The 15025-nt window shown below is 37.8% G+C and overlaps 1 protein-coding gene across 1 annotated transcript in view; it reads right to left on the bottom strand.

Annotated features, from left to right (window-relative positions):
- Window positions 1-15025, bottom strand: part of FLT1 (fms related receptor tyrosine kinase 1) — a 162564-nt gene that overhangs the window by 58625 nt on the left and 88914 nt on the right. The window contains exons 13-14 of the mRNA XM_069467741.1: window positions 14639-14947; window positions 9735-9881 (exon numbers count right to left, since the gene is read on the bottom strand). Coding sequence (XP_069323842.1) covers window positions 9735-9881; window positions 14639-14947 — 456 coding nt within the window. The remainder of the gene's footprint in view (window positions 1-9734; window positions 9882-14638; window positions 14948-15025) is intronic.

Below are 15025 nucleotides of genomic sequence, written 5' to 3'. Positions count from 1 at the left end.
TAATTTCAAGGTACCCATCTTGTTCCCAGCACCTAGTATATGCCTGTCACAGAGTTGGGTCTCAGTGTATATCTATGAATGAATGAATGATTGAATCCCATTTACATGTTTAAAAAGCCGCACATTTGTATATATGCACAGGTATAGGTAAAACTTGGAAAAATCATTGACAAGGTACATATCAGTTAATATGTGCTGATTCTCCACAAGGGAAATTTTTCTAGTTCATTATATTTCTGTACTTTGTGAATCTTTTACAGTAAAAATGAATCCATGTGTTACTTGTTTAATTAAAATGAATAAAATAATATTTTAAAAAACAAAACTGTAGGCCTCTTTACCATCAGCAAAGAGACACTGAGTGAAAGCTTAAAAGCTATATAGATCCAAATACTTAAACATCTGCAAAACTTTGTAGTATCGGCTACGCATGGAATGAGCAAATGTTTTTGAAGCAAGAAAAGTAGATTTGTACTTTCTGGCAATTTGCAATTATAGATTAAAGCACTAAAAGGACAAACAAAACCCATTCTATGAGAAGACTGGCCCCTGTGAGGTAGGGATGTGTGTGTGTACATGACATAGAGTGTATTTTCTGCATTTCATTTTGTTTTTCAGTGATGGTCAGTTTAATTATGACCAAGTTGAAGGAGATGGCTACTTAAACTAATATACAATCTTGATTGTTTAAGGCTCCTTGATAGCGGCAGATTATGTAAAAATCAAGTTTATCATTTCAATGTCGGGGGTGGACTTTCTTGATTTGACTCTTTCAGCAGAGATTTAGAGTCATGCAAATCATGGGCTGAGTCCACTGAACAAGGTATCTGAAAGTACATTTGTTTTCATATTTTCCTTAATTGAATTGGGCATAGTAGTGACCCTGGTTGAATGGCTGTGTATGTATCACTTTAGGTCCTGATTAAACTGTTTTCAAGTTTGTGCTCAGGAGGAGAGATTTCCATGCAAATTCTGGACATGTGAAATAGAAAAAGGTCATTTAATGATTTTGCTAAAAGATGGAGGAGAAAGGATATCTATGGTAGTGAAAAGTAGTGTATGAGTTTTCCTTCTTCAGTTACACAGTCTTCGGTGTGAGGAGGAATTTGTAGATTGGAGATTGATACCCAATTTGAAGTACCCAGACATTGGCTCTTAGTTCTGGGGTTAGTGTTTTTGCACAGTGAACAGTCCCTGAGAGATCCCTGGGATGATTGCTGGGAAAGTATACCACCCCCACCCTTAATCCCCAAATTGCTTTATTTCTCTTTTCTTTGATTTTCTTCATTCCCCATTTCTTTTTTCAGCCATTGGTCCCTCAAGCATTGACTGTCCTGCAGATAAAATAAGCTGCTGATCTTGGCCATGCTCAAAGTACAGTTCCCTGTGTGGCAAGAGGTCACAGAAAAAATCAATAGAGCAGGTTAATTCATAGTCAAAAAGGAGAAACTTCAGTGAGTATGGGATTTCTGTTTGGGGTTATGAGAAAGTTCTGTAACTAGATAGTGGTGATGGTTGTGCAACATTGGGAATGTATTTAGTGCCACTGAATTGTACACTTTAAAATGGTTAAAATTATAAAATTTACCTGTATTTTGCTACAATTAAAAAAAAGTAGAGGCTTTGTCTAAAGTGATGCTCACATTTGAAAACTTTCTAAATTTTTCATTTAAAGATTTAAGAGGACTTAAAACACACACACACACACACACACACACACACACTCAAACAACTAGCAGGGGTCCTGCTATACATATGAATAGATGTTAGCTCATTTGGGTCTTGCTGTGGCCAGCAGCTTTCTGGGCTGAATGGGGATGAGAATGTTATGCCGTAAAATGCATCCAAGAAATTTTCACTGGGCAAAGTATGAGGATATGAAGCTATGTATGTATATACCTCTGTATGTAGGTGCAAGACCTAACTAAGTAAGCTGGAACTTGCCAATAAAGAGATACATTTGGGGGCTAAGATTGATTCTCTATAAATAGCTTCTATTGATTTCCAATTCGAAATGGGACTTTACTCAGGTTTACTTTACTTTTCTGGATGTAAATTACAGAACTCTACAGCTGTACTTTTCAGTCTCATAGAACTAGGCAAACATTGAATAACTGCAGAATTTTAGAAGGTACATAAAGTAGCATTTTCCATTTTTTCACCACGTGAGGGCTGTGGTTAAAGTCAGGGTCCCTCTGTGGGCCGATGTCAGCGTAGTAGCTCTGAACTTTGGCAATGCCAACAGGTTAGATGTTTTTCGTGCTGTTACCCCACTCCACCCCTCACTTAGTTCCACTTCTCTCTCCTCACCTTGTAAAGAGCAGTTTATCCTAGGAAAAGAGCTGAGCCGTGATTCTGCGGCATGTTAAGGGTGTGCCTCATATTCGTGGTGCTGTTAGGTATAAATAAACCTTGAGGACATGTTTAGAGGTCCTGGCAGGGGAGAAGGGCTACTTGTGTATCTAGTATTGAAGCCTGGTTTTTCTTGGTCTGGATGCAGAGACCCTTTGACCTTAATGACACATACTGAGTGTCATTCTCACTAGTGAGAACAGCTGCTTAGCTAGTCAGTCAGCAGATCGGCTCTGGCCCCAGCGGAGGTATTGAGTCGAGCAGCCAGCTCGCCTTCACGTGCACTGCCCTGCATCTACCCCGGGAATCTCGTACACATTTCTTTTCTGCTGTAATATGTCTTCATTCATTGTGTACCATGAGGATAGATTTCATGAGAAAGAAAAGGCAATTACTAATGTTTTGCAAAAGATAATTGACATTTCTGAATTTGATTATTACTAAGAAATCAAACAAAATCTCTGATTCCAATAGCAAGAGGGTGACAGATGGTCACTTTATCACCCGTGGGCATTGACATCCTCATTCATCTCTCTCTTCTACTTTTCCTTAAGATCTTTCCTAGATCTGTTGAAACCACTTTACGATTCAGACATGATTCCATAGCCCCAGGTACTGGAATGATAGGTCACCTTGATCTGAATATAGTACCTCCAGATGCAGATATTTGCGGTGATATAGTGATATGGTGGTGACAGGAAAGTTATCACTTTCAGGTCATTAGGTAAATACTTAATCCTAGTGATCAAGAAGATCTCATTTAAGAAGGAATATTAATTACTGGGTTAGAGTGATTCTCTCCTGCTCCAGCCTCAGTCTATTTAAGACAGAATTTACTCTTTCTGAACTCTATTATTCTAGTACTACTGCTTTAACTTTAAAATATTCTAAAAATGTTTTGCTGCCATAGAAATTTAGTTTAAATAATAGTTTGATGATGCTTTCTTGGTTCAGGCGGGCCTTACTGAAAACATCTAAGATCAAGATTGCCTTCTGTGTTTTAAAATATTTTCAGAGAGGGAGAATTTGTTACTTTTTTTCAGCATTTTAATGACTTTTTTGGAAACTCCATTTTCTCTGCACAATCATTTGTGAGACGATTTGTGATTGTATCTCCATGCAAACCTAAGCTAGATAGGCCTTCTACTTTGTATATCTGCCTTGCAAACCCATTTTAATTCCTTGCAGTGCCACTGCGAAGAGCGTTGCCACGACAGCCTCCCTTGCAGCACTTGCTCGGCGGTGGCACAGCTTGAAATATTTCACAACCTCAGTGGAGAATCTGGGAAGAGTGTGAAGTAGAAAGGTGACTTTTTGATTATTTTGGAGGAGCTGCCGGTCCTTTGGGCAGGTGGCCTAGAGAAGAAGTAAGGACACTGGGAGTCACAGATTCTCCAAGATGACTTCCTACCACTGTCCAAGTCTCGGTGCAAACTTAAAAATTTTTAGCCCAACAGAAATAAATGTTTCTAAAAGGAGTTCTGCTTCCATATAACCTTAGGAACCAGACCATACTGAAAGCCACCACTATCAAATAGGATTTACTCCAACTTTGAACTTATGTGTGGTGCTGTCTTGGTATTGGTCTCTTCATACTACACTTTTCTCTCTCATCTCTGGTCCTGTGTATTGTACTCACATTAGCTTGAATCCTCTCTTTTCACCTGTCTCTTCAAAGTAAAATATGTCTTAAATTACCTTTATCTTTCAACACTTTGCACCTGTCAGTCCCTCCTAGTAGTTCCCAGTTGCTTCTTCACTCAGTTCTAATTTGGAGGCTCTACTAATTTTCTCTTTTTTCCTCTTTATCTCACTTCCATTCTGTATATACAACTAAAAATTAACAATTGAGAACCTACTGTGTGCTCAGTAGTGAAGTTGGAAAACTGAAGCACAAAGATGTATTTTTTTTTGTTTTCTAATGTACTAAAGATATTTTAATACTGTGATTGAGCCATAGAATTTTCAACTTGCCCCATTTATGCACTTTATTCCATTTTTAGATGAATGGACATGATAGTGAGTAGGGCAGGACACCCATGGGTGTTGCTTGAAGAAGCTGTGTTTCATTTAAACATATACATAGGTTAATTACTTTAGATTTTTGGTTATTCAAATTTTAGTTTTCTTGTTCACTGCTGTATTCGCAGAGCCTGGCACCGTGCCAGACACAAAGCAGTGCCTTAGGAATACTTGTTACATAAGCGAATAAAAGAGGGTTGGGCTGATAACGGCATGAACTCTGGACCTTTTAAAACTTAAAAGTAACTAGCTTGGGGTTCAAGATAATTTTTAACTTTATGTCTAGTTTTCAAAAATGCTTTATATATTTTTAGTATGCTTTAAATTTGTTTAAAAACATGCTTTAAATAAACTAAAGTCTTCAAAAGACTTTAAGGGTTGGGAATAAGAAGATATTAACTGTTTAAATACATGTTTGTTGATGCTCACTGGGTCATTTAAAACCAGTACTTATTTGTTCCCGTGTGACTTGAACTAATGTTTATTTCCACCTGCTCGATATTCAGGGTGCAGGCTCGGTCGGCTGCTCACTAACTCTGACCTGGGGCTAGTTGTTTCTCTTCTCTGTGTCTCAGCATCTTCAGCCACTAGTCCATAAACCAGGCACGATAATTTAGCAAACCTCATAGAATTGTTAGGAGGTGTAAACAAATTAACATTGGTAAGGTGCTTCCAGCAGTACCTAATAAGTGCTTGTAAGGAAAATAGATCTGTGAAATGCACCTACCTCATATGACAGTTGTGAAAATTAAATGAGATATTTCTAAAACACTTAACACAGTGCCTTGATACCTGGTGAATGCTCAATACATCTTTATTATTTTTAATAAAGACAACATATTAAGATAGTATGTCTAACTTCAAAGATTGTCAAAATAAACACACACAAAACCGGAGAATAATTAAATGATGTGCACAGTGGCATAAACTGTAAATAGACCCGAAGAATCGCTGCCCTGGAATGTGAGAGAAGATCCCTCAGGACATCAAGAATTACAGTGAGATGAGAACTTAGAGGAAGGAGAGTTCTTCAGGCAGGGATGGAAGCAGCCTGTGGCCCACAGGACTCCAGGGAGAAGAGGAGAAAAGAGAAGAGCGAGGAGGAGGAGGAGGGTGCCAGGGAAGGGTGGGAAGTAAGTGGCAGTGAGTTGGGTGCGGCCCGTGCAGGCGAAGGCCCGGGAAGCCCACAGCTTTGCCAGCGGGTGCTGAGTGGCAGCAGCAGAGAGTGTGCCCGGGAGTGCAGGCGTCATGGTTTGCAGGGCCCTTCTCTCCCTGTTGGAGTCGCCCTGGTGGAGACTGCCTCTCCCGCCCCTGTGCGTGTGCTTTCCTGGGCCCGAATGCTATGGTCCCTTTTGTTCCTGCTTCATGCCCTTTGGCCCAAGAATTTACTACTCAGCTTTCATAACACTTTCTTGAAATTGCATTTCTTTTGGTGAATGGCTATGCCTCACCGAAAGTTTTTTCCTGAAAGGAAATGAGGAGGGAGGAAAAAGCTCCAACTACCCTAAGAAGGCATTTTATGGCCACTTGTCCAGAGCGTGAGCTCTCATGTGTACCCCACTTCCTCTCTCATATTTTCTTTGGAATGGGAGCAAGTTATCATTTAACACATAACAATGATGATGGGCTGGATCCTATCAATGATCCAAGGCCACCAAACTGGCCTCAATATATACATCCTTTTTGAGCGGCCAAGCTTTGAATGAAAGATGCATCTCAAGTCTCTAAAACATAGATACTTTATTTTCAGGGTTTTTAAACTCAGTCTAGCTTGCTAAAGGCTGAATATATAATGAACTAGTTTTCAGTCTTTTCAGGCCATGATTATAATGTTCTTCCATTTCAGCTTTGGAATCAAGGATTATCACTTTGGTTACCTTTAGTCATAGGTTTGTGAAAAGAAATAACCATAAAAGAAGTGGCATTTTGAAGATACCTCTGTGTACAAACATAACGGCTATAGTCATGGAACATATTGCATTGGCTACTGCATTTGCTGCCTTAAATGGGAATATTACATATGAAACTTTATAGAAACTATATACATGTAGAAGATTGTCTCCAGAAAATTATGAAATCCCTTTTCAGGGGGCCATAGTAGTTTTACTGAGTGAATGAATAAAGAGAAGAGAAAGAGGGAAAGAGATACAATTGATGACAACATAGTTGAGCTTAACAAATCTAATAGTAGCATACTAGAATATTTGTAAAAAATTTTATGTAAGAATTTATATGACCTATTTTAGAGATTCTTCTTTTGGGCCTCAGAAGATCAAAGAAAGCTAGAAAGTGGTGGTGGGGGTATCTTTATTATTTTGTTTTAGGGTTGCTTGGCATTTGAGCTGACCTATTAATTACCTCTGATGTTTTCCAGTGAATTCTGACAACTCACTGGACAATTTCTGTAGAAATGAGGTGGGTCAGAGGTAGCATTTACCAAGCTATGACTTAATGTTTACTTATCTAAACTTCATCACATCCCTGGGAGGTCAGTATTACCCCAATTTTATAAATAATGAAATCGGAGCTTAGATGGTAAGGACAAGTGAGTTGCCCAAATTCTTACATGACTCAGGAGGGCAATGCTGGGACTCAAACTGTGATCTCCCCCAGAAAGATCATCATCTTTCTCTGTTGGTGGTAGCTGCCTTGGCACATTCTCTTGCCTCGTCTTCTATCCTCTAGTCCCATAATAGTCATGAACTTTCAAAATTGTTTTAACTCTGATTCCTTAACCCACTTCCAAATTATGGAAACTAAACTTGCATCACATTTACTTCTTTCAAAGAATCACTTAATATTTTATATTAATTTTTCATAAATATATTTTGTGATCAAGTAAGTTTGGGTAGTACAGAACTGAAAACCGCAGTTTACCATGTTTCTTCTTTGGCTCTTTAATATGCTAATGTGAACTCTGAATCTCTAAGGGGAGGATAGTGCATGCATTCTTTCAAAAGCTATTTATTTATTCCTGTATTCATTCCTCCTTTTATTCTGGTAGAACATCTCAGGGGATTAGTTTTCCATGAAATTACCCATCTTGGTAGTGTGCCATCTTGGGCAAATCACTTTACCTCTTTGAGCCTAAGTTTTCTATTCTACATATTGGACTAAAGATATTCCAAAGGTCCCTGCAGCTTTAAGAATTCTGATATAGGCCCCAGCCCCACGCCAAATCTAAGCATTTGTACCACTAAATGAACTTGCCAAGGCTAGATTAAGATTTCCTGAAAACCACTTATTCGTTCATTCATGGAACATTTATTGATTACCAAGCTCTGTGCTAGGTCCTGAGGATATAAAGACAAGATACAAATGAAACAAATAAGATATACTGTCTGCCCTCTGGAGGGGAGACACATATCAACTGGTGAGTAAAAAACAATATAGTAAGAGAGCAGTAGAAATATGCATAGGTAATACAGACACACATGAACTGATGATTATTTTTGAAAACTCAGTAAGAGAGAAGTAGAAACATTAACAAGTAATAAAGACTCATGGAGGAGCTACCTCCTATTTGTGGGAGTTGCGTAAGGCCTTCTGGAGGGAGAACACCCAATCTGGGTCTTAAGGGATGGGTAGGTGTTAGATAAAGAAAGGGAAGGTGCTCAGGCAGATGGGAAACAAGAACAAAAAAGCATAGGGAATCGAAGTGGCATAATGTGCGCTGTAATCTACAAGAGTTTGGCATTGCTAGAATATGAAGTTCAAGGCAGGGGAAGCTGGCATAAAGCTGTAGGAGTAGTCAGGGGCCAGGCGTTAAGGGCTGTCTCTGTCAGATGTTCAAACTTTGTCAAACTGTGATGGGGGGCCAGTGGGAGACTTGAAGCAGGGAAGTGACATGTTCACAGCTGCATTGTATACTGCTGTGTGGAAAACAGATGCAAAGAGAGAAAGGAGAGGTGGGGAGACAAGTTAGGAGACCACTGAAGATGGTCATAGGATAGATAATGAGTGCATGAACTGAGAGAATAATGGGGAAGCAGAGAAAGGGATGGATTTGAGAAATACTTAGTATGTGGTAGGTATAACCTGCTCAGTCTGGTGACTGATTAGATGAGGAGGCCGAAGAAAGGGTCATCACCTTCTAGTTTGGATGATTAAGTATATGATGTCAGTATAACAGGAAATGCTACTTTATAGAGAAAAATTATGTAAGAAAATTGGTTTTAGACTTGCTGAGTGTAAGGCCTCTCTAAGGCATTTGTAGCTACCTTAAAATTTGGAGCTTTTATACCACAAGCCCATTCTGTGCCTCAAACTCAAATGGAGGTTTCATTTTGAGCAGAGGACTCACATTTAAGGACAGCTCCATATTGCCACTTATTTGATTTAGGTTGTTGGAATATTCAAATAAATGCAATTTTATTTTTAATGCAAATATAATTATCAATCAAAAGTAAGTTAAATTTAATCTTATTTAACCACAGAATTATGAGGCAGGCAATAGATAGTGCTTATTGGTTTAAGTCTAATTGTTTTTAAGAATACAGTCAGCCCTCCATATCTGTGGGTTCTATGGATTGGATTCAACTAACTATGGATCAAAAATATTTGGAAAAACATTCTACAAAATTCCAAAAAGCAAAGAATTTGCTATGCACCAAATACTACTTGAATTCACGTGAATGAAGTGATGTGTAGGCATTGTACTAGGTATTTTAAGTAATCTAGAGATGATTTAAAATATAGGGGAGGATTCATAGGCTATATGCAAATACTATACCATTTTATATAAGGAACTCGAGCATCCATGGAGTTTGGAATCTGCGGGAGGTCCTGGAACTAATCCCCCGTGGATACTGAGGGATGATTGTATTATTGTTGAAAGAAAATAAATCTATATCCACTAGTTTAGATTCTTTTTTTAACCAGTATGCTAAAATAGCATTTAAAATAGTATTCTTTTTACCAAATCATTAAAATTGGTGTCGGTGAATTTAAAATATTATAGATCTACCTCTCTGAACTTTATACATGCCACGTGTTCAAAGCTTTGCAATACCTTAAGCCAAGAAACTAACTCTTCACTTTCCCCACTGTCATGGTGAACTGAACCATTTTCAAAGTACCCCTTCTCATTCCTTTCTGAATGCACTATTGAAATCCTTCCAGTTGGGATTAAAGGTTCTGTAGGGATCTTTCTACAGGGTTAGGAATATGGTCTGCGTAAGAACTGGCACAGATATTCCTCATTTGAAGTTGATATAAGCATGAGTCGGAGCCCAATGTTTGTAGCTCTATCAGCAAGTGGTTCTACATCTCTTGGAAGCAGGTGATAGAAATGTTAGGGAAAAAGGGGATGTTGAAGGATAAGAAACCATAAACACAAGGAAAAAAAAAAAATCTCTTACCAGGTTCTTGTTGTATTTTGTGGTTGTTTTTAAACCAAGTTATCTGAGGCTCTGGGACGCCGTTAGCATGACAGTCTAGAGTGGTGGAGCTGCTGATAGCCACTGTGTGGTCACTGAGGTTGCGCAGGAGGTACGGTGCTTCCTGATCTAGTGAAGAAAGAAAGGGAGCTGTGATTGCTTGTCAATTTTATTCTTTTATTGTATATGCACAACAACATTATAAGTATATAGAGAAACAGCAAAACTCAACTGTAAGATTTCATTCTCATTTTGTTCCCTAACTTTCTCTTCAATGGTTAACCTACTACTTCCTCTTTAATAAGGTGCTGCAATAAATTGAAATTTGTTAGGACACGGTAATATCAAGGACTACATTCTATATTTTTAGATTTCAATACAAAGTTTCTTTGCCTGGCCAGCTAGTTTCCTTCCTTTTTTTGAGAGAAGCTTTTCTACACCCAAGGATTTTGCATCATAGTTCAGGGGCTATAAATCAAAAACATGATTTTGCACATAGGCTTGTAATGAATTTCTACATAAATATATGGTATTGTAGTGATGGGCTAATATAATCTTGTATGTATTTTTACTGATGTGTTTGTGAGGGCATGTTTGTGTCACTCAACTGTCAGTAACCTAAATTGCAAGTCAGCAGACCAAACAGGAGAATTTCTGGAACTTTGAAAGCTTTATTGATTATTTCTTTCCTCCATTCCCTTCCCAAATGCAAGCGACCAAAGGATTAATTCAAGAGGCAGAGGCACAGATTTGTAGTTTTTGCACTATATAATAGTACAAATATTGTATTTTATATTATTTTCTCTTAAAACATACAAATATGATACAATACAATTTACTTTAATAAAATGCCAACCAATATAGTACAACAAAATGAATTTAATACATTAAGATGCAATACATTACAACATTAAAATCCCACATAGGAACAGCAGTACCCCCAAGGCCTCCAATGAGTACAGTGTCTCTGTTTAATGAAGTAGTCAGTCCTGCTGATGTGTATACATTCTAGTTAGGCGGGTACTGGATTGGTAGCTCGAGCTCCCAAGATAAAAGAATAGAAACAACTCCTAATGTCTCTCCCACCCTCCCAAATCATCCCTTTCCCCTCTTGTTGCAAATCCTGGAACAGAAATCAGAAGAGTTTTGGCATAACTTACACATTCTGCGTCACTGGTCTCAATTATACAGTGTGAGCTTTCTCTGACCATTTTTGATTTCCTCATCTTAGTGTACTAAAACTGGGAAGGCAGCTTAGGAGTGATTACAATGCTACAAGAGATGATACATTGCAATGGCTTTGATTCCATGTCCCTGCAGGATTCTGCTGAGTCCCAAAACCTTTCTCTTTTGATTCCTGCAGGGAAACTCTCAGGATTAGCATTCATTAAAGCAATTTAGAAATCCCAGGTTAAAAAGTATATTATCATATAAATTTTATAACATGTTGAAGTAGTATAACATGGTAGAGTTACTGTTAGGAGAAACAGATTTCTCGATAAATTTTGATTTCTATAGCTTATCATTAGTCTTCTCATTTTATAAAAAATGAAATCTGAAGGCAAAAAAGAGTGTTGAAGGAAGTGCTCTGATTTATAAAAACTTCTTTAAACATAGTGTGGAATGAATGACAGCAACGACCCTTTTGCCTCTTTCAGCATGTCTTTCCTATCTTATCTTGTCCCCTAAGCAGAACCGTTACAATATTGGTTTTGCGTTCTGTGCAGTCTGTCAAACAGCTTTTCCTAATTAAAAATGCAACCCTGTATAAAAATTTAAATTTATGATAATTTGTACATGCTTGCTCATTACAATTTTGACATTTTTACACAGTAAAGACTTCAGACATATCAGTGAAACATGACAAGATAATAAAAAACATAATCATATTACTACTTAGTATCTTTTACAATGGCAAGCCAACTTTGAAATAGCTTATTTAAAACCCAGTTCACTGAGTTATACTTTTAATAGCTTCCTCTAGCACATTTACTATTTCCCATGCATTAAATATGATAAAATAATCTGTCATTGCCCATAGGTCTTATAAAAAGGAAGTCTGAATACAGGGCCCACAACACCCAAATTATTTTCATAGCCACAAACTGTTAACATCAACACAGACAGGATTTGGACTTCCCTGACAGGTGTATTGGAAAACAATGCTTACATAGAAGAGAACATTTTATTTTAACATTAATGTCATGAAGAACTCCCAAAGGCCCTATGTGAACTACACAAACTTCAGACAATAGAAGCAGCAAAAAGGCTGCAGGATAAACATGGGACTCCCAATTAAATACAAGGTTCACATCAACATTCTGAAACATACAGTATTATAAATTTTTCTTTGTACCCATTTCTGAAAAATGTTCTCCTATGTTAAAAGGAGAGTCATTTTGGCTAGTTTCTAAATGACCCAGGAATTTAGAAACATCAACCCAGGAATCATATTTTATCAACTCCTACTTTATACATTATAATAATCTATTTTGATATTTTAAACATGAAAGGTACATTGAACCTATGTTTGAAAACCTTGATGTTTAAAGTTACTTGATGGAAGTAGATAACAGCTTTCCAAAATTTAACAAAGTGTAGCTGATCCCTTCAAACTGAGAAAATCAGAATTAACAGGATATTTCCGCTGGTTATCAGTAGCCAAAGATAGCTCCCCGCCAGGGTCTCTTACTTTTCCAGGCCCCAGAGATCTGCCAGGTCCCGCAGATGCAGAGCTTCTGTTCTCCATCTGGAACGGGAACTGAGGAACCAGCCTCACATCCCCTGCTCCATCTCAATCGTTCTGCATTTTAGGCTCCTTTTTTTTCTCTTTTTCTTTTACTCTGTTATCCTTACCTCACTTTATACCCCAAGGAGTAACAAGAAACAAAACCCTCCCAATAGTTTCTTTTTTCAAAAAACCTCTCCAGAAGGATTAATTATACAGTGAGCAATTAATTGTTGTATGGAATTCTTAAAACTATCTCTTGGAAGTACTTAAAATCATCTTCTGTAAATACTAACATCCTCCCTTCTCCACAAAAATTGCAGTAAGGGGAGGGAAGGAAATAGTAGGTTCTGCATGCCCAATTCACCATTTTTTTCATAAGCGATCCCTAAATCATTCTATTTGCTTTTTTAGGCTACCAAAAATCGAGGCCCCCAAGTTCTGTGGTACTAAGGCATTGTTTCCTGAATGAACATACTAACTTATAACGAACAAAGACGCCAGGCTAAAGAGCCATAGGTAAAATTTCAAGATACAATTGATTATTCTTTCCTTTGGGCTGACAACTTCCAGGTTACTAATTGTTTTCAGAGCATTAGGGGCTCCATAAAACTGGCATTCTGGGGAAATGCTATTGTTTACTCTTTCACACTTGACAAAAGCAATTCCCACGTGAAAGACAAGTTTAGCGTGGGACAGAGTCTGTTACCTAAAGGAGGAAACAGTCTGGTGAGTTCCCAAGCTTGAAAAGTTGTCATATTGTCACCTCCTATTGAACTGCCCAGCCACTGTGTTTCTCAGCCATGGCTATTTTGGTCATTATAGGTTTTTTTTCTATAGTTCATGCAAGTCACATATAATAATCAATCATAAATTAAAACAACAGAACAATGTATATTAAATTGATGAAAAATGAAAAAGTCACTTTTCCCTCAAAAGCAAGCTTAAAACAAGATATTAATTACAGTCTCTCTTGATTTAGAAATGGCATGTATTTTTTAAATGACTTTGAATTCTGCTTGCATAGTTTTGCCATTTCTTAATCCCCATAAAAATCCTATTAACATTTGCATATGGGAAAAGTAGACTTTTTAATGGATAAATTTTAAATTTACATTTAGAAAAATGCATTAAACCTTTGATTAGAAAATCCTTTATTTCCTTAATAAATTGATTATGGTACACCTTTGAATGCCATTATTTTAACATGATAAAGTTCTTTAAAGGAATAACCAGGGAGCAAGAATATTTAATATTAAGGCATGATCCACTTTTTTTCAGGTGCTGTTGGTATAGTCCAGTCAGAGGCAGTGAGGAGGAAATCTTCTGCTGGACTAGTCTACATGGCACTAATTGCATAATTGCCTAGATTGCAGGGCAGGAGGGAAGTGAATTTGATGTCGGTGGACTCTCATAATTCACACCTTGATAAAGCTTTACTATTTCCCAATTACAACAACATCTTACACCCCTGGGGCCCATTTTAGAAGCTCCAGTTTGAGAGTAATGTAAAAAAAAAAAAGCATTTTCAAATAAATAAGCATTATAACTTGCTATCCAGGTGCTATTTACAAATCAAGAGCAGATGAAATAGTACAAAATAAAACCAGGCAGAAGTCCGACAGAGTCTCAAATTCAACTGTACTCATTCTGAGCTGGAAAATTAACTTATTCATGTCCATCTTTGGCAGAAACCAGCATTTGTTTAAATTATTCAGTTTGTGCAGCTTCAAAACTTAAAAGTAAAAAGAGGTTGGCATCAAAGTGGAAGGAAAGGATCAGTCCCAAGTTGTTGTTTATCAGGCAGGAGGAAACAGCAAGAGCAAAAACACAAAGAATGCAGTGCAGGGATCCTCCAAATCCAAATGCGCACCAGGTTGGCCCCAGAGAGCAGACCCCTTGGCCTGAATGGGGAGCCCAGAGCTGGGACCTGGGGGTCTCATTATTACTGCTATCATCTCCGAACTCATTTTGGGAGGAGCATCTCCTCTGAGCCTGAAAGTTAGCAACAGTGACAATAAATCAAGATGATAGGAGACAACTGTTACTTTTCAATGAGTCCTTTAATGTTTTACATTACTTTGTGTGGTACAATCATTCCTTGTGCTTTTAAATTTGGAGATCCGAGAGAAAACAGCCTTTTTGTTGCAGTGCTCACCTCTAATTGTCACTTCTTTCTTCTGAAGGATTTCTTCCCCTGTGTATACATTCCTGGCTCTGCAGGCATAGGTGCCTGAATCTTCCAGGGAAACATTCTTGATGATGACAGTAAGAGTAACGGAGTACTCTTTGGTGACGGCCATTTTTTGCTTGCTAATACTGTGGTGCATTGTTCTGTTATTAACCGTTCGCAGTAAAATCCAAGTAATGTCTCTGTATAAGAACTTGTTAACTGTGCAAGACAGTTTCAGGTCCTCTCCTTCTGTAGGCATTTTTTCCAAGTTAACATGGAACCCATTTGGCACGTCTATAAAATAAGAATACAGAACTTCAGTTCATAGAAAAACCAATGTCTCATAATGAGATATTCAAAGATCTTAAGAAT

This window comes from Eulemur rufifrons, chromosome 4 (assembly GCF_041146395.1).
Source record: "Eulemur rufifrons isolate Redbay chromosome 4, OSU_ERuf_1, whole genome shotgun sequence".
Taxonomy (NCBI): Eukaryota; Metazoa; Chordata; class Mammalia; order Primates; family Lemuridae; genus Eulemur; species Eulemur rufifrons.
Note: the sequence above shows the minus strand (reverse complement) of the source record. Positions and strands in the feature narration are given on the sequence as shown.